We start from the raw sequence: 21,809 nt of genomic DNA, 5'->3' as shown, positions 1-21,809 counted from the left end.
AAGTCCACTGGGCCGCTACCTTTCCTTTTGACTTCCCCACTGCGGTTTGAATGTTGGCGGGGTTGTCTATAAAAATAATAAATAAAAAATAAAAAAAAAACAAAGCACCTAAATCCCCTTTGCAGCAACCACTCGAAAAGAACCCCACTCGATCTCGAGAAAGAGGGTTAAAAAATATTAGAGGTTGTACGAGGCGAAGAAGAAAGTAATGGCGGAGGCAGGTCTCTTCCGGCGAATCCTCCCCTCTCCACCCGCGATCGAGTTCGCTTCTCCCGAGGGAAAGGTAAATGCTCCGTCGGAATCAATCTAATTGCTCTTTTAGCCCCCATTCAATTTCGCCGTTGTGTTTCTCGATCTATTCTTGCTTCGGGTCTTAATTTATTGCCTTGGGGATCGCTCTTGGCTGTGTCGGATTAAGAGAAGGGCGCGAATCCTCAAACTAGTTGTTGCTTCTTAAACCCTAGATTATGAACCTGCACTTGTGGAATTCCCTTGCTCTGCACTTTAATTTTGTGAAATTATTGCAGTGCCTCTTCTCTGACGCCCTCCACAATGGAACGATGGAAGGGTTTTTCAAATTGATTTCGTACTTCCAGACACAGTCGGAGCCTGCTTACTGTGGACTGGCCACTTTGTCTGTCGTCCTGAATGCTCTTGCGATAGATCCTGGTAGAAAATGGAAAGGTGATTTCTTGTTAATTTATTATGCACGAATCTTCTCAGTTTAAACTAATGTAGCCTCCATTGGCGATGTCATTGGAGCCTATTTTATTGTGCGGATCTTGTTATTTATCTTGATATTTTTGTGTTACTGTGATCATCTTTTCTGGATTTAATATTCAGGCCCCTGGAGATGGTTTGATGAGTCCATGTTGGATTGTTGTGAACCTTTGGAGAAAATCAAAGCTGAAGGCATCACATTTGGAAAAGTTGCATGTTTGGCTCATTGTGCTGGAGCTAAAGTTGAAGCTTTTCGTGCAAATCAAAGCACCATAGATGACTTCCGTAAACATGTCATACAGTGTACTTCCTCTGAAGATTGTCATTTGGTTGTGTCTTACAGCAGAAAACTTTTCAAACAGGTTGCAGCATCAATTCTTCTTCTCGTGCTTAATTACTGTGGCTTGTTTCCAGCAGAACTAGTCAGAGATGCCCAGGAATATTATTTCTTTGTCGTGTTGGACCATATGTTTAGGATCTTGCCTAGGTTTCAGTTATTGAATTCACAAGCTCAGCTCTGACTTTTCTGAGCTTGGAATTTAAGTACCCTCTGGTTGCTTGGACAATGGATGCCTCCACAACCATCATACTATCCCTTTTCATAATATGAAATAGTTGAGTTACTTATGTCTTATACATTAAACATACTTTCTGTGCTTACTAATAATTTAAAATATTTTTAATTTTGATATAAAACTATTAATAGACTCTTTCAGAGGTCTACTATTTTTAGCATACGTTGCCTTTTTGCTGTTGACTTTGTTTAGAAGAGTATAATGTGTACAATGCCTTTTGAAATCATTAATCTGTTAAAAGGGAGGCCCATATACTTATGTAGCTTATTAATTCACTTATGGACACTACCAGTTACTTTTACTTTTGCTACACACTTTTCATCATTCTAGTAGCGGTACGGGCAGTCTGATGATAAAATTTATCACATACTTGCAGACAGGATCTGGACATTTTTCACCTATTGGTGGTTATCATTCTGGAAAAGACATGGTGCTCATTTTGGATGTTGCCCGTTTTAAGTACCCACCACATTGGGTTCCACTGGAACTTCTTTGGGAAGCCATGAATACAATTGATAAAGCAACTGGATGCCTGAGGGGGTATGATTACCTAGTATATTATGTAATCCATACATGCCTTCCAAATTAGAATGTAAATTGATCTTCATGCATCTAGAGAACAGGACATGGCTTCAGATTGAGGATAGATGACATATTTTTGGGGTTTAATTTCCTATTGATTAATATATGTGTGCAACTAAGGGGAACTCTGTCTCTCTCAAGTTCTGTTAGAAAGGGCTGATCTAAATGGGGGAATGATGCTTTAGATATTCACAATTTAATGCATACATAACAAACAAACTATATGAAACACAATCTTATAAACTTGGCTTGAACTTCTTTATAGTAATGACAAATTTAACAACAAGAGAATTGCATTTGTCAATAAAGCTACACAAAGTATCCAATCTAGTCGGTCATTCTAGATTTGACTTGCTCTTTGTTCTTGGGCTATATGATACTACTTCAATATTACTTTAAGAAGAGGATTTTATTTCATTGATCTGTTCAGGTTCATGCTTATTTCGAGGTTTCAGAAAGCTTCTTCATCACTTTATACCCTGGTACTATGTTATTCTCTTCCTTTTGTTTTGCCATTTGTTATCTTATTCTTCCATTTTGTATTCCTTTCTATATAAATGCAGCTTTTATTTGAATTTTCTTGCTCATATTGAGGCGTGCATTTTATTATTGAACACTCAGAGCTGCAGACATGAGAGCTGGCTCAGCATGGTGAAGTATTTGATTGATGATGTACCTATTATCTTAAAGTCTGGGAGCCTTGGAGATGCTCCTTCAGTACTATTCCTTTTAATCAAATCTTTGCCTGCCAATGCTGGAGATTTCATCAAGTGGTTTGCAGAAGTTAGGAGACAAGAAGAAGGTCAGTCAAGAATAAGCAAGGAGGAGAAAGAGAGGCTTGCTCTGAAGGTTCTTTCTTTCTTCGTTTTTCCCTTTTCTGTTGCCCTCTCTATATCTCCTTTTCTATTGCTGTCTCTAAATCTTCATATGTCATACTGAATTTCAGGAAGAGGTACTGCAGCAAGTTTATGAGACTGAGCTATATAAATTTGTAAAAAATGTGCTATCTTCTGCAAATTCTTGTTGCACAAATTTCTCCTTTCCAAATGATAAAGATTTCTTACCAGAGATTGCAGCTACTGTCTGCTGCCAAGGGGCTGCACTTTTAACAGGGAAGGTTGGAGGGAAGGAAGACTTTTGCTGCAAATCAACATCTGTTAAATGCTTTACGACCAATGGGAATGGGCCTACAACTATCATCTCTGGTACAGTGGTTTCAGATGGCAAGGAACAAGGTGTAGATATGCTGGTACCAGTATCACCAACAAAATCGAGTTGCTGCCGTTCAGGTCTGAGTAATGGTGTTGCAATACACCCAGCAAGTGATAATGTATTAACTGTTCTCTTATTAGCTCTACCTCCTCGTACATGGTTGGACATTGAGGACAAGAGTTTATTAGCTGAAATACAAGGTCTTGTTTCGACTGAGAATCTTCCAGATGTTCTTCAACATGAGGTAGATCTGCTGATGGCAGTTGCATATTATTTTTTTCATCTAGAACATTTTAGATTGCATTATAAACATGAGGTAAGCTATTCTGAAGGATCTAGTTGGCTTGAGTTACCGATGCCTTTTCTTGCTTTTGTGTGTAACTATGCCCCAGATTGGAGCACTGATGAGGAAATGAGTTTTGAACTCCTTATTCTCCATGAGGCTGTATATAATTATAGGCTTTTCAAAATTAGTTGTAGCACCTAGCTAGACCTGATTGGTCAGCATCAGTGTATGATCTTCTCTCCCTTATAACTAGGACAAGATGACATTAGTCATTAATTCATTATTTGATGATTTCGGCCCAAATCTAGTTGATAAACTGTTTCCAGCTTTTGCTACCTCTTACCTGTTTTTGATAGTTTCTAGGTGTTTCAATTACTATTTTTGTTTGTGTTTTGATTTTTTGAGTTTAAGTAAAATGAATATATAATGCACCTGAGTCTCCCAAGTTCGATACTTTCTATAGTAGGTTAATTGCTTTGCATTTTTCCTATGATCCATTTGGTTATGTATGACATATAGTTATCTTTTACTTTAAGGTACACCCAAGGTACTTGGTAGATAGTTGTGCAGTATCTTTCAGCAATGTTTTCATATTATTTGGTCAATTATTATGCTTCTTCGCTATATTTAGATATATCTTTCAGTGATAGAAGAAAGTTCACTTTTCGGATTGGATTGGTAATATGACACACAAGATTATTAAATGGGTCAAAACATTATACACTGTTACATTTTGATCTTCGTGATTGACCAAGTTCCCTATTTTGAGAATTGGAATGTACTAACACCTGAAATAATTCTAGTTCTATGGCCATGGCAGGTTTTGCATTTGAGGCGGCAATTTGATTTCTTGAAGAGGTGTAAAAACAATGAAGTAGATGATGATCCGATATTGCCTCCACATTCTCAGCTATTTTGATTATCTTATGTTCAGTGGGAATATATGTTTTAGATGTATCAATCTTTGCATGAAGCACTTCATGGCGCAATTTTACTTGTGATAAGGTGTAAAGTTTCATCTTGCCTGTCAAGATGGGTTCCTGCAGCTAAGCGTGAAACGTTGAGAAGAATTTTTTTTTTCTTTTTCCTACTTGCAAATAAAACACGAAGTTGTAATAATTGAAATGCCAGCTTGGTGGTCAGTGAAAGACTATGAAAATATGATAATCTCAATTCATGTTGACATTATATTTGCAATTTTATTTTCCAGTTTTGAGATTATACAAGTTTGTTGTTGAACTGCATTGAACTTTATATTTATCGTCTATCTGTTTTCTAAAACAAAGATTTTGTTTCAATTTTCCAAAGCCACTAATGGTTATTGAAGTCTGTTTGCATAGGTTTAAACTAACAGGATCTACTATCTCAATTATCACAATCTTTGACTAAAAATGCAACAAGCTATGTCCACAATAAACCTTATCATCTGAGTAATTTTCTCGGCTATCTGTCAATTCTAAGTTTAGCTTAGGTCAGGTTTGCTTTGAGTTTAGAGACATCTTCTGAACTCATTTAGGGATTTCTAAACTAATTCAGTAATTAAATATATTTTTTTTATTTTTTTTATATATAATTAAATTTACTTTTAAAAAAATTAAGACTAAAAAATAATACTAACTAATCGAGTTCAAAACTTAGTCTCAAACCAAACAACTCCTCACCGATCTCTCTCCCGTGAATTTTCACAATCTTAGACTTAGTTCAACCTATTATTTCTCAAGAAAAAAAAGCATATTAAAGGGCGGGTCGGATTGTATTCGACCCGACCCGATTTCTTATCGGAATGATCCGGGTACGGGTCGCCTTTTTCTATCCGACTCGGATTCGGATCGCCTTTTCTACCCGACCCGTCCTCATCATCTCGCCAGTTACCTCTCCTATATTTTTACCAAAACCCTCTCCCTCTCTGCCATCGCCCATTGCGCCGTCTTTTCTCCTGCCTCGTCGCCGGTCGCCCACTTCTCTACCCTCAGCCGTCTTTTCTCCTGCCTCGTCGCCGGTCGCCCACTTCTCTACCCTCAGCCGTCTTCTCCGGGTCAATCAGGTGAGAACACCTCCTCTGGACTTCTACGCTTTCCTCGGAATAAAGGAGACATCTTTCATTCTTCCAAGCAGACATGAGATTAAACAGCTGCTTGCTTTGAATTGGATTGACTCTTTGTAAATTATTTATTTATTTATTTTGGAAGCATCTTAATAGGCATTGTAACTTGTAACTCATCCTAGGGCTTTTTATCTACTTCCTCTCTCTCGCCATGTTTAGACTTTGGTTTTCCTATAGTCAAGATTTATACTGTAAAGTTGGAATAATAACTGATTATATCTACTGTTTGAAGGCCAGGTTTTCTATACTATTTTTTATTTGTTTCTTTGTTCATGTTACTACCTTGAGTTTCTGGATCAGTGATTTGGGTGATTTATATTTTATTCTTACTGTGTAAATCTCTTTGGGTGAGTAGGAATTTCTATCCACTAAGATGTATCTCCAGTTCTACATCAATGAAAACGGGGACAAGGTCTACACCACCAAGGTAACTCCTCTTTCTTTCACTTACTTTTGGAATCTCTTTCTTTTTTCTGGGTATAATGGATAAAGTTTATGGGTCTTTTGCATGAATTTATATTTATCATTGATTCGTTTCTGGGTCCTCAAATTTATTATGATTTTGAGGCTTAGATTAGTTCAGATTTCTGTTCAAGTGATTTATGTTTGTATCCGAACTATTTCATTGACACTGGTGTTGTTTGATCTACAGAAAGAATCGCCTCTTGGACTGGCAACAGAATCTGCTCACCCAGGTAGATCAATTCGTTCATCCTATTTCCCTTTTTGCACGTGAGTGCTACTATCAGTAGACATTTGCAGAAGTAAAAGTACTCGAGTTTTTGCTTCTTATGCTATACCAGCTCTTTCCTTTTTGTATTTTCAAGTGCCTGGATACAAAGTTCTCATTCTTATAGGGTTTAGTCAGTAGACTAAATTCAAGAAAACATACTACTCATTGAATACAAAATTGAGAGTAATCTTGACTCAACATTTTATACAAAATTTTCTTCAACTCCTGAAGTGATTTAGTTTGATCACACTAATGAAGTTTGGAGGGGAAAAAAATTGCTGTCATTTGCTAACTTTGTTACTGGTGTCTCCATGAACTACTATAGGAAGTATAGTCTTGTGTAATGGTACCTTTGCTTTACTTTGAACAAGCAAATCAGGTAACTTTGTTGAGCTAATCGGAAAGTGCTCAATATTTTTGCAACAGTTGGGTTACATTGATTTCTTTGTTTTCATTTCTTGATGCCCAGCACAACCCACAAGAATCTCATTTATTTCCTATGTTATGTACAATGTGCTTAAACTTAATTTAATGTCATGCAGCTCGCTTTTCTCCCGATGACAAGTATGCTAGACAGCGGGTTTTCTTGAAGAAACGATTTGGCCTGCTTCCGACCCAGAAGCCTCCTCCCAAGTACTGAGAATTTTTTGTGGAGCTGTGCTTGATAGCTTCTACTATGCTTTCGAGAAGAAGACCAGTGCTTGATAGAATTTTAATCATGTAATATGTTATATCATTTAGTCAAATCCAGTTTATTTAGTGCTTTTGCTTATCCTACCGAGAACTTTCAATGAATTTTCCTGGAAGCATGAAACTGTAAAATGAGTTTTGACTCTTGTAAGTTGAAGTCAGTACACATCAGGAAAGTGTGGTTGCAAGCTTGCTGTTTCTTCCTTTTCTTTTCTTCCTCTCGTTCAGGTTAATATCTTACAGTTCATGCTATCAAAGATAAACTTCTGATCAGATATCTAGGCATTGTATTATTTTTTATATCTTTTATTAGACTTTGCCTCTTAATTTATTTCTGAAGGACAACAAGAAGAGGGGTTCATCTCTATATGTTTATGCAATTAGAGGTAGCTAATCTAAGGTAATTAGTTGTTATTTAGCCCCTCTCCAAACTAATTGTGAAAGAAGGGTGATACTTTCATTTTTCAATCAAAACAGTGGTGATCATATTCAAAAGGATTAAAAAAAAATTGTTGCTTAATTGAGTTTTCCTTAATAAAGTATCATAAAATAACAGTGAGAATAGCTTAATTAAAGATGATAACCCTTCTCCCGTGGGCTCTTATTGGGCTGGGCCATCCTCGCATCCGCATATGAGTTCGGACCCACAGGCTCAATGAGACTCATTTGCTCCATTAACAACTCGCTGGGTCTCTGTTCGCTTCTACTCTCTCTCTCTCTCGATCGAGCAGGAACGGGCGACGACGATGACGGAGGCGGCGGTGCGGAAGAAGCCGGGGATGGCGAGCGTGCGGGAGATGCCGCTGCTCCAGGACGGGCCTCCACCAGGAGGGTTTGCTCCGGTCCGTTATGCCCGTCGGATCCCGACCAAGGGCCCGAGCGCCACCGCCATTTTCCTTACCGCCTTCGGTGCCTTCGCCTGGGGCATGTACCAGGTCGGCAAGGGCAACAAGATCCGACGGTCAGTTGAATCTTTCTTCTCGTTATTGGATTGGATTTTATTCGGTGTTTCCAGATTAGGGTTTTATAATTTTGTTCAAGATCGAACTTTTCTCTTTTGCATAGATGGATCAGGATCATTTTAGGAATCTATGTGACTTTTATGCTCGGATCTATGGGATGTTTTCTATATCACCCAATGTTGATGATGCTTCTCTTTGCATTCGTATTGGATCTCAAGGTCGGTAGGTGATCATCGAGCCGAAGTCTTATCTCTCGCACGCACATTTCCAGATCAACAGAGGCTTTCCCTAGATTCTCACAATCTCAATAGTGCTCCAATCATGGATCTCTCTGTCTTCACATACCTGTTGATAAGACACTGAAACTCTTAGAAAAGGAAGGAGAATGCAACTAGGTGTATAGGTTGGGTAGGATCTAAGCCAGATACGAACTTGTTGCAATCTACAAAAAACCTGAATTTGAGTCCAATAAAGGATTCGAGTGATTTGGTACCAGAATTATGAAGTATGGGTATTTGGCTCTAATTTTATTTGTTTTGACTAGAATCACAGAATGAGATTAGTGCCCGAGTGCTTAATTAGAGATTAAGTTGTTTATGACAAAGTTATCATGCTAAAAGCTCTTATAAGCTCACCTACTACGAGTCAATATTTACGGGCTATCTGGATAATAAATTGTGGTATGTAGAAAGACGTAAGAGGGAAACACACTTTATTAGATTATCAGTTAGATCATTGTTCTTGTGAGGGTTATTCCGATATGACAAAATGGGCTGTAAGTTATCAAATTAGCACATTATCAACATTATTGGACTTTTCCAGTTCTCTTTTGGTGAAGGAAAGAAGAGGAGATCTTTTTATGTGCTTGTAGCTTGGCTTGGTGTGTGTGGTGTGTAGGGAAAAGGAGAGTTGTTGATCCTGTTATTAGAAACATTGGATATTTGTGGGTAAGTTGGCAGTTTCCTCTTAATTTGACAGATTGCTGCTCTTTGAAGATATGAGAATTACTGGATTCTCTCCAAATCTCGTTTGAGCTGCTTGTAACTTTTTTATTAGCTTCGTCTTGTTGGTAGTGATGACAGATTGCTATTAACTTATATGTGGTATAGGCCAGCAGATTGATGTAGCATTAGCTGCATTGTGCATGAAATAACTGTTGCTGTTTTGTAAGTTTTCAGATTTTCAGATTTGATATTTCAGCTGTTCTGTTCTATTAATTGGTTGGCTTAGACAAAGCAATTTTGGTTGTTTACTATCTTTATGTACGAGGATGTTTCGTTCCATTGTGGCAAAGGTTTATGGCTGCTAGGAACAATTATATGAATGAGTAGCTCGAGTTATGCATATGAAAGAGAAGTTGGGCTTGAGTTGAGATTAGATAGTTAATAACATTATCTATCTTTAAGTTGTTTACTTTGATGAATCAAGTGGTTTAAACTCTATAGGTTATTCAGGTAATTACTTGTTATGTTCACGTGACTGACTGTTCTTCTATGACTGGTACGGTTTGCACCCCATAGAGCTCTCAAGGAAGAGAAAATTGCTGCTCGCAGCGCTATACTTCCCATTATTCAAGCTGAAGAAGATGAAAGGTAAGGAGCTTTACATCCCAGCATTATTTTCCTGTTTCCTCATTCACAATCTAAGGTATTGTTTGGCTATCTTAGATTTGTCAAGGAATGGAAGAAGTATCTTGAAGAAGAGGCCAGGATTATGAAGGATGTGCCTGGGTGGAAGGTTGGTGAAAGTGTTTATCACTCTGGGAGATGGACACCTCCAGCAACTGGTGAGCTGCGACCTGATGTCTGGTGAGATTGTTCTTCAGAACACAAGCTGGCTGCTATGGTTGGCTATGGCTAGTTGATGCTGAATATGGTTTTCAACTTTGGTCTGTTTCTCGTGTCCAGAACTACATTATGTCTGATTAATAATACGTGTGTACCGACTCAAGTATGTATAATTGTCAGCATTGACTGTTAAACTCTTCATGTTCTGAGCTTTTAACCAGTTCAGGGTATGTGTTCTTCAATCCCAGAACAAATGGATTCATTCATAAAGTTCACATGAATTAGGTGCGAATGTGACTGGATACTTATGTCTATCTGCGAAAGAACTATGTGAATTTTGGATTTGCTTTTTGAATCATTCACTTGCCTTTTTCTAGCTCTATTTATCTGTATTCATGACTGGGACTATTAATCTGGCTTCCTTGCCCTTTGAGCTATTGTATTCGACAGATAATAGATGAAATGGCTTGTATACGAACTTTATCTTGTTCCCAGCCCCTCTCTTGGGCCATTTTGTACAATTGGTCATTTCGGAACAGCCATTAATGGGGACTTTTTTATTTTGGTTAAAGGAAATTTATTCAATTTATCTTTTTTTTCCCTTTCTCATATCTTTTTCAGAGTTTTTGATCAAATTAGACTCATTTTATTTTATTTTTTTATTAAAATAAATTGTTACTCAAATTTATTCCTGTTCTAAAAATGCTGGTGAGTTCAGCGTTTTTATCGTCAGATATTTTTTTTACCATAGATGTTAAAAAATTAAGTTAAAAAAATTTATATGTATAAAATACTGAACTAATAAAAACGATGAAGTGATCAGCGCTTTTTTACTAGAAAAATAATTGATCAATTTAGTATTTTTATTAGGGTTATAGTGAATTAGATCTCATTTAATAATAAATTTAAGAGCAGTCTAATCCAATAAAAAAAATTTAAAAGAAAACTAGTTTTGTCACAAAAAAAAAAAAAACTCTCCTTTTCGCCCAATCTTTTTTCGGAATAATTCTTTTCATCTTCCTCTCTGTGGTTTTTGAAATTTTGCTGTCCAATAAAAATTCAAATTTCTGTCAAATATTATCTATTTGATAATTTTCTTCCATTAAAGTCTTGTATCGGAATTGGTGACATGCAAATGAGGACGACAAAATAATTACACGTTAAATTTCCAAAAATTATAAAGACCATCTATGAATGTTACTTTTTGTTTCAGCTAATTGCTGGGAAAGAGTCCTCTCTGGTCATTCTCATTTATAAGATCATATTAGTCCATCAAACTGTAATATATATATATATATATTGGAAAGTGAACTATGTTAATATGATATATAGCTACAAGTGAGTGATGACTCACTATGGAGATGGCTATTAGTAATACCAACCATAGAGCATGCTCACTTTCATTTATACATATATTAATATTTTTGACCGACATTTATTCTCCAAAGTCCAAAATCCACGGTAACAAACTATTTCTAAAACCTAAATTATAATTATCAACTAATTAAAATAATCATTTCTTTGGGTAAGATAATATCTTCTCTTTAAGTTCGTTATTACAATCTCCCCCAATATGGCAATATCTCAAGCAGGTATAAATCTCTCCCTCTATCTCACTCACATACCCCGTCTGTTTGCAGAACCTCGATCTCGCGGATCTCCTCGTCCCTTTTAGGGTTTTCTTTCTCTCTCTCTCTTGGATCTAAGAGGGCTCGGCTTCTCCGATTAGATCCGGAGTACATCAAAGGTGAGCTCCGTCGCGATTGTATTGGTTTGCGTTTCTTATCCCTTAGGTTCTCGTTTACGTTTTAACTGGTGATTCGAAATTATCCTCGATTTGCTGCCATTTTGGGGAGTTTATTATTTTTGTTCAGATTTCTATTTGGTCTGTGGATTTGGAATCGCCGTACTTTGCTTGGTACTTGCCTGATCTGGATTTTTGAGTTCGAGAGCGGATCTCTTTAATTGGTTCCGGAACTGCCACTGTCATAGGTTGGTGGGAGGTCACTTTCTATCAATCGCTCTCTTTTTCGTAATGGTTTTTTTCTTCCCGCTCATTGGTTACCTACCATTGTTAAATTCCTTCTTTTTTTTCGCTTCTAATAAGATATGGTAATTTATACTGCTGAAGATCTCTCGAAGAGAGCTTACTGATTGCTAAAAAGCATCTTGCTGTTGGTTAATGAGATTAAGCGGGTTTGAGGCAATGCAGATCTGATATGGATCTCATGCATTGTTTGTCTATCTCTACAGTCAAGAAGCCGGATTTAATCAAGATGCTTTTTTTTTCCTTCCAAAATTTACTCCAATGTTCTTTTTGAAAAAATAAAAATAAATCCTGTGTTCTATTGTGCAGGAGGAATTACTTTAACCTTAAGTGGAGAGCAAGAGAGGCAACAGAGGCTTAATAGAATTTTGAGGTGAAGAGTAGGATGTTGTAAAAGGGATTGTGTTAGAATTTGGTTGCTTTAAAGATGAGGGGAAGAGGAGACGGAGGCTCAAAGAAGCACCTGATCCCGACGTTGTGCTTAATGGTGCTCTTTGTAGGAGTCCTGGTTTTATTCTATGGTTTTCTCTTTGGGTCTCGAGGGCAGCAGGGAAGTGCTGCTTTAGAGTATGGAAGTAGATTCTCTAAATCATTTGGTTGGGGTGCTGACGAGAATGGAGAGGTCGGGAGGTCCGATGAATCTGTTTTTTCTCAAGAAGCTGGTGGAGACAATGTCATAGTCAAGAGCTTCCCGGTGAGGGCTTGTACAAGCAGCTGCTTCAGTTTGTGTTTATTGAAGGTTGTAGCTACCTGAATTAATTGTTATTATTTTGACTTTGAAGGTGTGTGATGATAGGCATTCGGAGCTGATTCCATGCCTGGACAGAAATTTCATTTATCAAACACGACTGAAGCTCGATTTGTCCTTGATGGAGCATTATGAAAGACACTGCCCCCAGCCTGAGAGACGATTTAACTGCTTGATCCCTCCACCACCTGGCTATAAGGTGAGAACTGTGTATCTTGTGTCTATATTCCATCTTTGTATAAGTTCTGCTAATCTGTTGTATAGTTCGGTACTGTTTCTTTATGTTTCTGATGAGCCTTTAATAAAACTATGAGTTAGGTTCCAATAAAATGGCCAAAAAGCCGAGATGAAGTGTGGCAAGTAAACATACCTCACACTCATCTTGCTCATGAGAAGTCTGATCAGAACTGGATGGTTGTCAAAGGTGACAAGATCGTATTTCCTGGAGGGGGCACTCATTTTCATCATGGAGCTGACAAATACATAGCTGCACTTGCCAATGTAAGTCTGATTTGGTTGTAGGCATACAATGGAACTTTTTTAAAATATGGCTTTTGCAACATACCTTTTCCTATGATACTTGAATGTTGGCTTTGAGTCCAGAGACTAAGAACAAGATCATTTCTATTCTGGATTTACAGATGCTTAACTTCACAAACAATAATTTAAATAACGAAGGAAGGATCCGCACTGTTTTTGATGTTGGCTGTGGTGTCGCCAGCTTTGGAGGTTATCTTCTTTCATCTGATATTATAGCAATGTCATTGGCTCCCAATGATGTTCATCAAAACCAAATTCAGTTTGCTCTTGAGAGGGGAATTCCTGCTTACCTTGGTGTCTTGGGGACGAAGAGGCTGCCCTACCCCAGCAGATCTTTTGAACTTGCGCATTGCTCTCGTTGTAGAATTGATTGGCTCCAAAGGGATGGGATTCTCCTGCTTGAATTAGATAGGCTGCTCCGTCCAGGAGGCTATTTTGCATACTCATCTCCAGAAGCATATGCTCAGGACGAAGAAGATCTCAGAATATGGAAGGAGATGAGCACTCTTGTTGAGCGGATGTGTTGGAAGATCGCTGCTAAAAGAAATCAAACTGTTATATGGGTTAAACCTCTTACAAATGACTGCTACATGAATAGAGAGCCTGGTACACGGCCTCCTCTGTGCAGATCAGATGATGATCCAGATGCTGCTTGGGGAGTGCCAATGGAAGCTTGTATCACCCCTTATTCTGAACGTGAGTTCACTACCTTTAAATGTCTATTTGCATAGTGTGGTTCCTTGTTTATTTGCAAATTCAATTCGGTCGGCCCTAAGCATCTATTGTGTTTTTAGGTGGTGTGGTTTCCTTTTCTTTCTCACGACAACATTCAATATCATGGTTAAATAAGTCAAATGTCTTTTCCAAGAACTCGAATACTTTCTTATGGATTTCGAGCCAAGCGCAACAATGCCATCTTTGGAAATATCAGTCTATATTAAAGTTGTTTAAAGCATGAGTACAAAGTTAGTCTTTGTTCTAATGTTAGACTGATATATGATGAATATTCCTCTTATAAAGGAAATCAATGTTAGAGAGTAAGAAAACTTCGTTTTGGAGGGTCTTTTTCCCGTATGTTTGATGAAGCTGCTTTTGGTTTTGCCATTATTCTTTGTGGACTTATTGTGCCATTATCAGTCTCTTCATATTATTTTATGGTAACAAAGAACTTTTCCAATTTTGACAGAAAACCAGAGAGATAAGGGGAGTGGATTGGCTCCTTGGCCTTCTCGATTGACTACCCCTCCTCCACGACTTGCTGATTTTGATATCTCCAACGAATTATTTGAAAAAGATATGGTAATAAAACAGCCTATATTTGTTCTTCCAGTCACTCTTTCTGCTGAAGTTGCTGCAGTATTCAACAGGGATATCAAACAAAGCAAGAATATGGCATCTCTGAAGGAAATTCTATTTTTTGTTATTTTGTTGTGATGCAGGAAATATGGCAACAGAGGGTCGATAGCTATTGGAGCATATTGAGTCCAAAAATACAACAGAACACTCTGAGAAACGTGATGGACATGAAGGCAAACATGGGATCATTTGCAGCTGCTCTCAGAGACAAAGATGTTTGGGTTATGAATGTTGTGCCAGAGGAAGGACCGAACACACTTAAGATAGTTTTTGATAGAGGCTTAATAGGGACTGTCCATGACTGGTAAATTATCATCACCTTTCTAAACTTTAGTGTACCTACTTTACAGAAAAATAATTCCTCCACATGATTTTGATGATCTAACATTCCGACCTTGACAAGGTGTGAGGCATTCTCAACATACCCTCGAACATATGATCTCCTCCATGCTTGGACAGTCTTCTCTGACACTGAGAAGAAAGGGTGCAGCGTAGAGGACCTGCTTCTTGAGATGGACCGCATACTCAGGCCAACCGGTTTCATAATAATCCGAGACAAGAGGCCAGTAATCGAATTCGTTAAGAAGTATTTAGCGGTTCTGCAATGGGAAAGTATATCACTTGTGGATGCTGAAACCAACACGGATTCAGAAGAAGGCGATATGGTTTTTGTGATCCAGAAGAAGATTTGGAATGAAAGCCTCAAAGATTCAGAATAAATACTTGGGTTCTCCTTTGCTTCCGCAGTTTGGGCAGTGAAGAAAGACTCGTAAGTGCCAAGAGATTAATTCGACCAGAGTGGCCTGTCCAGAGACACTTTTCTTTCTTTATTTCGTTCTAACTATGTTCTTCTTTCTTTCTTGTTCATTCTTGTTCTTTAGGCAGTTTTCAGTTTTGGTTTCCACGAATATTTAATTCAGATGGCTTAATAAAAAGCTTCTAAGAACTTTGCTTGCTAAATTGCCGTCTGTTAATATGTAACTGAGACATCCGTTTATTATAGATTATGCCTTTCTCTTATCTTTATATACCTGGTCGCAAATTATGCATATGCATGGAACTGAAGCTTTTGCTCGGCAATTTTTCTGTGAACTGTCAATTGCGACTTCAACTACTATCAACTCTTTCATACGATATGCTCATTTTTCTTCAAAGTACGCGGGTAATCAAGTTCCTATCCCACCTCTAACTCAAATGAAAGCTTTAACCTCAGATTACAAGACCACCTCAATAACCAAAAACTTTACATAAAAATATAAATATACTCGAACTTCTTTTGGTGCTTCGTACGAGCAAAATACTTCATGCAAACAGCTCGAGCATATTCAGGAAGACAGATCAGCTTTCAAATTCCATACATTCCCCACAGGAACTACAGGTGCATAATGATGGACATACATACAGTTTAGATCTCCAAAAGCTCTAATTGTAAAAATAACACAGAAAAATCCTGCCTCTCAATCTCTCTCTAGAGCTAAATTTAGAAGAAAAAAGGTAAAAGAAAGCAGGCTACGGTTGGAGAAAGGAAAGTGAACCATCATACATATGCCAAGAGCAACTATAATGTCTGTTTGTCCACCATGCAACTTGATACAATTTGAAATGAGCTCAGTCGATCCAATTCCTTCTCGACCTGTATAGATTGAAATGGGTTCGATCAATTGACAACTAAATACAGTTCGAGTAAATAATTAGTTGAAAACTGCACAACATGGTCACATCCAAAAGTAGTTGTCAACATATTGGTCAAGATATTTCTTGGCTCTGCAGTCTGTATAGAACATCATACACACTCCAACTTTCACAGCATGCAAATATATCTCCTCCAAGAAGAATGGGTATGTGCTCGCATAGGGAGTTGGCATGGGCTGCAACCCATAGTCACAGATGCATCTTATGGCATAATCTTCTCATCAGTTCTGATTGGGACATTCCTTTTAGTGCATCTTTCCAAATATCAGATGTCCGTAAAAGTTCTGACCAATATTTTCAAATAAAAAAGGCAAACAATTTGTCCACCCACGAGGCAGAAAATGCCAAATTGTATATGCAACTATAGGAGAGAAAATATAGGAACCATCAGACATTTGAAGGAAATAAAAAGCAACTTACCAGGGGCTGTCATGTGAATACGATCCTCGAAGCTCTCACTTATGCAGAATACTTTTCTTCTGCAGTTTGGGTTTCTTCTGAATGTGATTCTGAACATAGCACACAAATTATAAACATATGCATAAATACCAAGCAGACACAAACAACGAGTAGCAAAAAGATATTAATACCTTTTGCCTTTCCAAAGCCTCAACATCTGTTCGCTCCTTCCAATTGCTCTTGCGCAGCTTGATAGGACGGTTTCCAACATACTTGCCTACAATATAAGCGTTTAGAAGAGGGTTACGCGGCGCGCTGTCGATGAATTAGTCACAAGGCTCTGTATATGAATAATCAATGTGCCAAAACAGAAAAAATACTTACCATTCATCTCTTTGACTGCTGCAGCTAGGTCTGAAGGATTGGAAAAACTAACAAATCCGTAACCTCTGGTTTTTCCGGTCCTCTTGTCTCTGACGACCTGAATGAAACATTATGAGGCCAGTCGATGCTTTTATAAAAACATTGAGAAATCTTAAATGCACGTACTTTAAGAACACATATGGCAGCCTTATTATAGATAGATTAATCATGTTAAACTTGAATGCTTCCACAAACAGTAACACTTTAACCTTTTACAATACAGAAAACCTAAAACTACAAATTGACCTGATCTGTTGGTTCCGGAAAGATTCGGCCACGACACTACACCCAACCATTTTTCAAGAGTGGAAATTAAGTCAGCTATACTTGACAATCGCATTATGTTGCAAGAAATTGACCTTTCAGAGAAAAAAGAAAATCGACTTTGATAAGCCAAATACTAACTAGATAAAAGAAAGAAACAATGAGGGAGAGACCAGACCTATAACGAAAACAATCATAAAGTGGAACATGAGATCCAAATACTAACTAGACAAAAGATAGTAAAACATAAGCCCAGTCAAGATTTAACTGTACCTTGATTGCAGTAATTATAAAGATCATCTATCATAATTCAGATAGATACTTACTCTTGCCATGTTGAAAGTAGGAAATCTTGAAAATGCCTTTGAAAGAACATCATCATTTACTTCGTTACCCAGATCTCCGCAGAACAAACGGAAGTCATCTGCAATCATTTATCATTGAGCTATTTGGGAATAGGTACAAAACCAAAGAAACTTCATATGAAAGATTCAAGTTCAAAGCTAATTTAAAGAAGAAATAACAATTACACTGGTGGCCTAAGGGATAAAACTTGTAATAAAAACCATCTCATTACTAATATCCCAGGACATTGCTACTAGAGGGAAAAAAAGTCAATAAAAATTTGCATGCACATAAAATCCTATGCCAACCAAAATCATATTTTCTTGGTGGCAGCAACCCATCAGAAGGCCCTTCGGTTAAACGAGAAAAACGACTCTAGATTTAGGAATTTAACTTCCCTTGGAACATAAAAATTAAGCCATTCTGAGATAAATTATATAAATTCACCAAAGAATCCAGCTATATTTATAACGTACTCTCTGGCCACTCGGCCAACGTAGGATCCTCCCAACTCTGTCCAGCCGCTTTACGAGGAACCGCCTTCTTCTTCGTCTCCGTTTTATGCTCAACTTCGCTACTCGCAAGTGCGGCTTTCACACTTTCTAGAGCCTCAGGCGTAATAGTCTGCGCATCCCTTTGGAACAATTGCTGTGCCTATCGACACAAATTCAGTAATATAATCCATCAAAACCTCCAAAAAAACGCAATTGCGCCTTACAACACCAAAAGATCTCGATTTTCGTAAATTTGGGAGGTAGGTATCGCACCTGCTGATACTGGGGAAGCGTGTAGACACCAGCGGCGACCGGAGCGGCGGCGGGAGGGTACGACGAAGGAAACGGTTGCGGCATCTTAATAGGCGGAGGGATTTGGGGCGAAGGGAGATAGGATTGCGACGCAGTGGGATCGGAGTTTTGGAGATGGAACGGAAGAGGGAAGTAAGGGGCGCCGCTCGAGCCGTATCCATACTGCGACGAGGAGGAGGAGGAGGAGGAGGGATTTAAATTCGACCCCGACTCCGACGACATTAGGAACCCTAGAATTGGAGAAGCAGCAGCAGAAGCGGTAGGATTGCGACGACGAGAGAATTTTGGTGAGGGCTTGGAGACGCAGAGGATCCGATAAGGATTTGGATCTCTACGACCAAATCGGATTAATATTCGTTTATTCCCAAGTCCGACCCGCATCGCTTAATCGGATTATATAACCGATGACGATTTCAATGAACAGCATCGCCGACTTCAACGAATTCATTATGTGTTTTTTATATAATTGTTTTGATTTCACTTCTACATTCTTCAAAATTGTAATTGCTACCTATTATACACTCTCAAAAATGTCATCCATTATTAAGATTTAACTAATCATGATTGAAACCATACTTAGATTTTTAATCCAATATCATGATTTATTGATAAATATTTTACACTTTAAACTTTAACAAAAATGAGTAATTTAGTTATCTACATTACTTGTTAACCTTCAGAAATGAGTAACTAACTATAATGATAATTATGATATTTGGAAAGTTGTCAATCGCAATTATGTGAAAAATCCTAATATGAAAATTGATATATAATATGGCCAAAAAAATTACTAAGGAGAGAGTATTATTTCTATAAATAAATACTATTGTCATCATTAATTGCGTAATGCATTGCTGGGCATCGAGAGATCATTCCTGTGAGCTGATTCAAAATCTCGTGAGCCGTGCAACTTGATTCTAATCCTTGTCCTCACCTTAATTAAATGACTAATCTTGAGTTTGTTCATTCATTTCTATCTCATTAATTAAGATTCAAGTACCTTCTTAACTATAGAGAATATAAACTCCTTGTCTCATCCTCTTCAGCAGATCTAAAGCCTTAATATTCTGGATTTCATACAGCTTCTGAAGCATTAAATCTGACGTTTGTCGTTAAGATCTTTATACTTGTTTCTTTCTTCTTTGCTTGCAGATTATTTATATATATATATATATATATAACGGATCGATTAACCCGTGATATCGACATTATCCAAGCTCATGATCAGGAGATATTAAGGTTATTATGCACTTTATCTGTCTCAGATAATTGTCGTTGGTGTTAATTGTGTTACTATAACTATGTTTCCCTTTCAAGAATCTGGTCACTATCTACACAAAACGATACTTGTAGACAACCATTTCCCCACCCTCATAAGCCATCAAACAATCCCTAGCTCTGTGGTAGTACAAAATATATAAAACCGTAATTAGCTCAAGGAAGCATGATGCATCAGCATCTGATGTTGTCATCTGCTCGATTGGAATATTTTTCAGATATGACAAAGCTTTTTAATTTTCTTTCTAGGATAGTGATAGGATTTTTATCAAATATTATCGTAGCTTGAATTAGCAAAGAGTTTGTGTTAATTAACTTCGTTTCTTGTTCTTTAATATATGATCTTTACATGAATATAAAGAATGAACATCTAGTTTTATTCCTTATTGTATGAGAATCTTTAATTAATTAGATTTTAATACCGAGCAAAAATCGTGGTTAGCTGGGCTAGCTTATCAACTTATCATGCATTGATTATATATTCTAATAAATAATTGAGACCTTTTTAGTACACAAGACATTCCAATTCTGTTGGGCCATCTAAATTGCTCCTTGTATATGTTGAATGGATGAGGATGAATAATGATAGATAGATAGACAGATAGATAGACAGACAGATAGATAGATAGATAGACAGTACTAACCAGGGGAGTTCACAATCCAAATAGTTTGTCCAATCTGATGAACTTTATAAATTTAATAGGACCTAATTATAAGCTGTTTATCTTGTGAAAAATCTCATGAAGACACACTAACTGTTCAAATTGTTCTTTAATTTGAGAACTTCTGCTTCCTATATTAGTACGATAAAAAGATTATTCTGAGTTTGATCTTTAAGTAGATGAGAAAGAGACCATTTTGAAACTAATTAAGGCATTATCACATTTCACTTTCCAATAGTATTTAACATGTGGATTAATTTGATAACCTATGTATATAAAATTATGTGACATGGCTACGTGCAGTCATGGAATTTCTTTAGAGAATAAAGCCGTTACTCTTCCTACAATAACATAGCCAAAGACTACTCATCTAAAAGGCTTTGAGTTTTTTTTTTTTTTTTAATCCCAATCATGGAGATTATGGATAATCTTTAAACTGATAGATGATAGCCCTGATGTGCTACATCTACCTAACAATGCTGTTTTCCCAAGTAATTTTGTGTTTAATATGAGATCCTTTTCAACAAAACAAACAAGCTAGTTAAGATAAATTTAGTTTAAAAAGGTACTTTATGAATGGAAAAGCTATTTAACTACATATTTATTCACAAATATGATAGCCTTAACACTAGTTACCTTTTTTTTTTAGAAATTATAATTCGAAAATTGCTTACAATTTCAATTAGTAGAAATGCCACAATTAACTTAATTTTATATCCACTCTAAGTGTTTTCTGCATGCTCAACTGTGCACGTAGTTGGAAATTAACCTACATAACACCAGCTAAGTCTAACGATCATGACTATGGTAGCATATATACCAAGACCAGTATGTAAGTATAATGCCATATTTGACATTCATTTATATTCATGATCCGAAGGCTTGTCTCCTCTATTATTTTGATGCATATATATTTGTCTCTATCTAGGATAACATTGGTTTATTCATTATTTAGGTATTATTTATATATAGTTTTCATGCACATCGATCGTCACAACTCCATTGATAGCCTACACATATCCTCTCTAGGCTAGCTCTTACTTAGGCTAAAAGAAAGCACAATATGACTTCATGAATAGCGAAAATTTTGATTATATTCTTCTGCACGTAGAAAATAAAGAAGTAATAATTTAAAAATGGCAATACGTTCAAGATGACACGCTTTACTGTACTTACATCAGTTGTTGTATGACTTCATTCTTTAATGAGTTTTGATATGAATTATACTCGCAAAGTAACTGTACTTATGATATCACATGAATTGTTTGATAACAACCTAAAGTCGTGAATTAATTATATTTAATTACTGGTATATGTTTTACATGAGACATGATTTCAAGTGGATCTCTGCCAATCCATGCATGAGAAGATTTCTTGTAACCATGGTGTTCTGCCAATTAAGTTGTTGATGCACAAGCATTAATTAGACCTAAAGAATCTTCCGGGAGATTATGACTGCCACGCACGCTTCCTCCCTCGCCCGAGATGACAGCGATAATGATTTTTAATAGCAAGGGTAGCTTTCATGGCCTGTATGATTAGCTCATCGCTGATGGATTTTTCTGGTGATCCCTTTCTCTCTCTCTTCCAGTATGTAT

The 21,809-nt window shown here is 37.1% G+C and overlaps 5 protein-coding genes across 8 annotated transcripts; 4 read left to right on the top strand and 1 right to left on the bottom strand.

Annotated features, from left to right (window-relative positions):
- Window positions 1-99: 99 nt before the first annotated feature.
- Window positions 100-4,563, top strand: LOC140800599 (glutathione gamma-glutamylcysteinyltransferase 1-like). The gene is made up of 8 exons (XM_073155353.1): window positions 100-283; window positions 528-684; window positions 844-1,082; window positions 1,672-1,835; window positions 2,308-2,359; window positions 2,499-2,726; window positions 2,824-3,333; window positions 4,196-4,563. The coding sequence occupies exons 1-8, from the start codon at window positions 209-211 to the stop codon at window positions 4,292-4,294; spliced, it is 1,524 nt and encodes a 507-aa protein (XP_073011454.1). The 5' UTR covers window positions 100-208; the 3' UTR covers window positions 4,295-4,563.
- A 683-nt stretch (window positions 4,564-5,246) lies between these two features.
- Window positions 5,247-7,090, top strand: LOC140800600 (H/ACA ribonucleoprotein complex subunit 3-like protein). The gene is made up of 4 exons (XM_073155354.1): window positions 5,247-5,419; window positions 5,835-5,906; window positions 6,132-6,174; window positions 6,755-7,090. The coding sequence occupies exons 2-4, from the start codon at window positions 5,853-5,855 to the stop codon at window positions 6,850-6,852; spliced, it is 195 nt and encodes a 64-aa protein (XP_073011455.1). The 5' UTR covers window positions 5,247-5,419; window positions 5,835-5,852; the 3' UTR covers window positions 6,853-7,090.
- A 474-nt stretch (window positions 7,091-7,564) lies between these two features.
- On the top strand, window positions 7,565-10,009 carry LOC140801239 (NADH dehydrogenase [ubiquinone] 1 alpha subcomplex subunit 13-B). Its single transcript, XM_073156251.1, has 3 exons — window positions 7,565-7,863; window positions 9,385-9,456; window positions 9,532-10,009. Exons 1-3 carry the CDS (start codon window positions 7,649-7,651, stop codon window positions 9,674-9,676), a joined length of 432 nt encoding a protein of 143 aa, XP_073012352.1. The 5' UTR covers window positions 7,565-7,648; the 3' UTR covers window positions 9,677-10,009.
- Window positions 10,010-11,212: 1,203 nt separating this feature from the next.
- LOC140801386 (probable methyltransferase PMT3) lies at window positions 11,213-15,368 on the top strand. Of its 4 annotated transcripts, XM_073156475.1 has the most exons (9): window positions 11,213-11,398; window positions 11,526-11,643; window positions 12,008-12,392; window positions 12,481-12,645; window positions 12,765-12,947; window positions 13,088-13,682; window positions 14,173-14,285; window positions 14,426-14,646; window positions 14,746-15,368. In XM_073156475.1, the coding sequence occupies exons 3-9, from the start codon at window positions 12,126-12,128 to the stop codon at window positions 15,059-15,061; spliced, it is 1,860 nt and encodes a 619-aa protein (XP_073012576.1). In that variant the 5' UTR covers window positions 11,213-11,398; window positions 11,526-11,643; window positions 12,008-12,125; the 3' UTR covers window positions 15,062-15,368. The 4 variants fall into 4 exon arrangements, with proteins under 4 accessions (XP_073012576.1, XP_073012575.1, XP_073012577.1 ...); XM_073156474.1 differs by lacking the exon at window positions 11,526-11,643 and having other exon boundaries at window positions 11,216-11,398; XM_073156476.1 differs by lacking the exon at window positions 11,213-11,398 and having other exon boundaries at window positions 11,537-11,654.
- A 298-nt stretch (window positions 15,369-15,666) lies between these two features.
- LOC140801456 (uncharacterized) lies at window positions 15,667-18,582 on the bottom strand. The gene is made up of 7 exons (XM_073156588.1): window positions 18,233-18,582; window positions 17,942-18,119; window positions 17,447-17,544; window positions 16,818-16,914; window positions 16,625-16,710; window positions 16,455-16,543; window positions 15,667-15,975 (listed from the first exon to the last, which is right to left on the bottom strand). Exons 1-6 carry the CDS (start codon window positions 18,491-18,493, stop codon window positions 16,490-16,492), a joined length of 774 nt encoding a protein of 257 aa, XP_073012689.1. The 5' UTR covers window positions 18,494-18,582; the 3' UTR covers window positions 15,667-15,975; window positions 16,455-16,489.
- Window positions 18,583-21,809: the final 3,227 nt, after the last annotated feature.

Source organism: Typha latifolia, chromosome 14, assembly GCF_019914945.1.
Source record: "Typha latifolia isolate L0001 chromosome 14, TyphaL0001v2, whole genome shotgun sequence".
Lineage (NCBI taxonomy): Eukaryota > Viridiplantae > Streptophyta > Magnoliopsida > Poales > Typhaceae > Typha > Typha latifolia.
The sequence above is the reverse complement of the archived record's forward strand: the minus strand, read 5'-3'. Positions and strand labels throughout refer to the sequence as shown.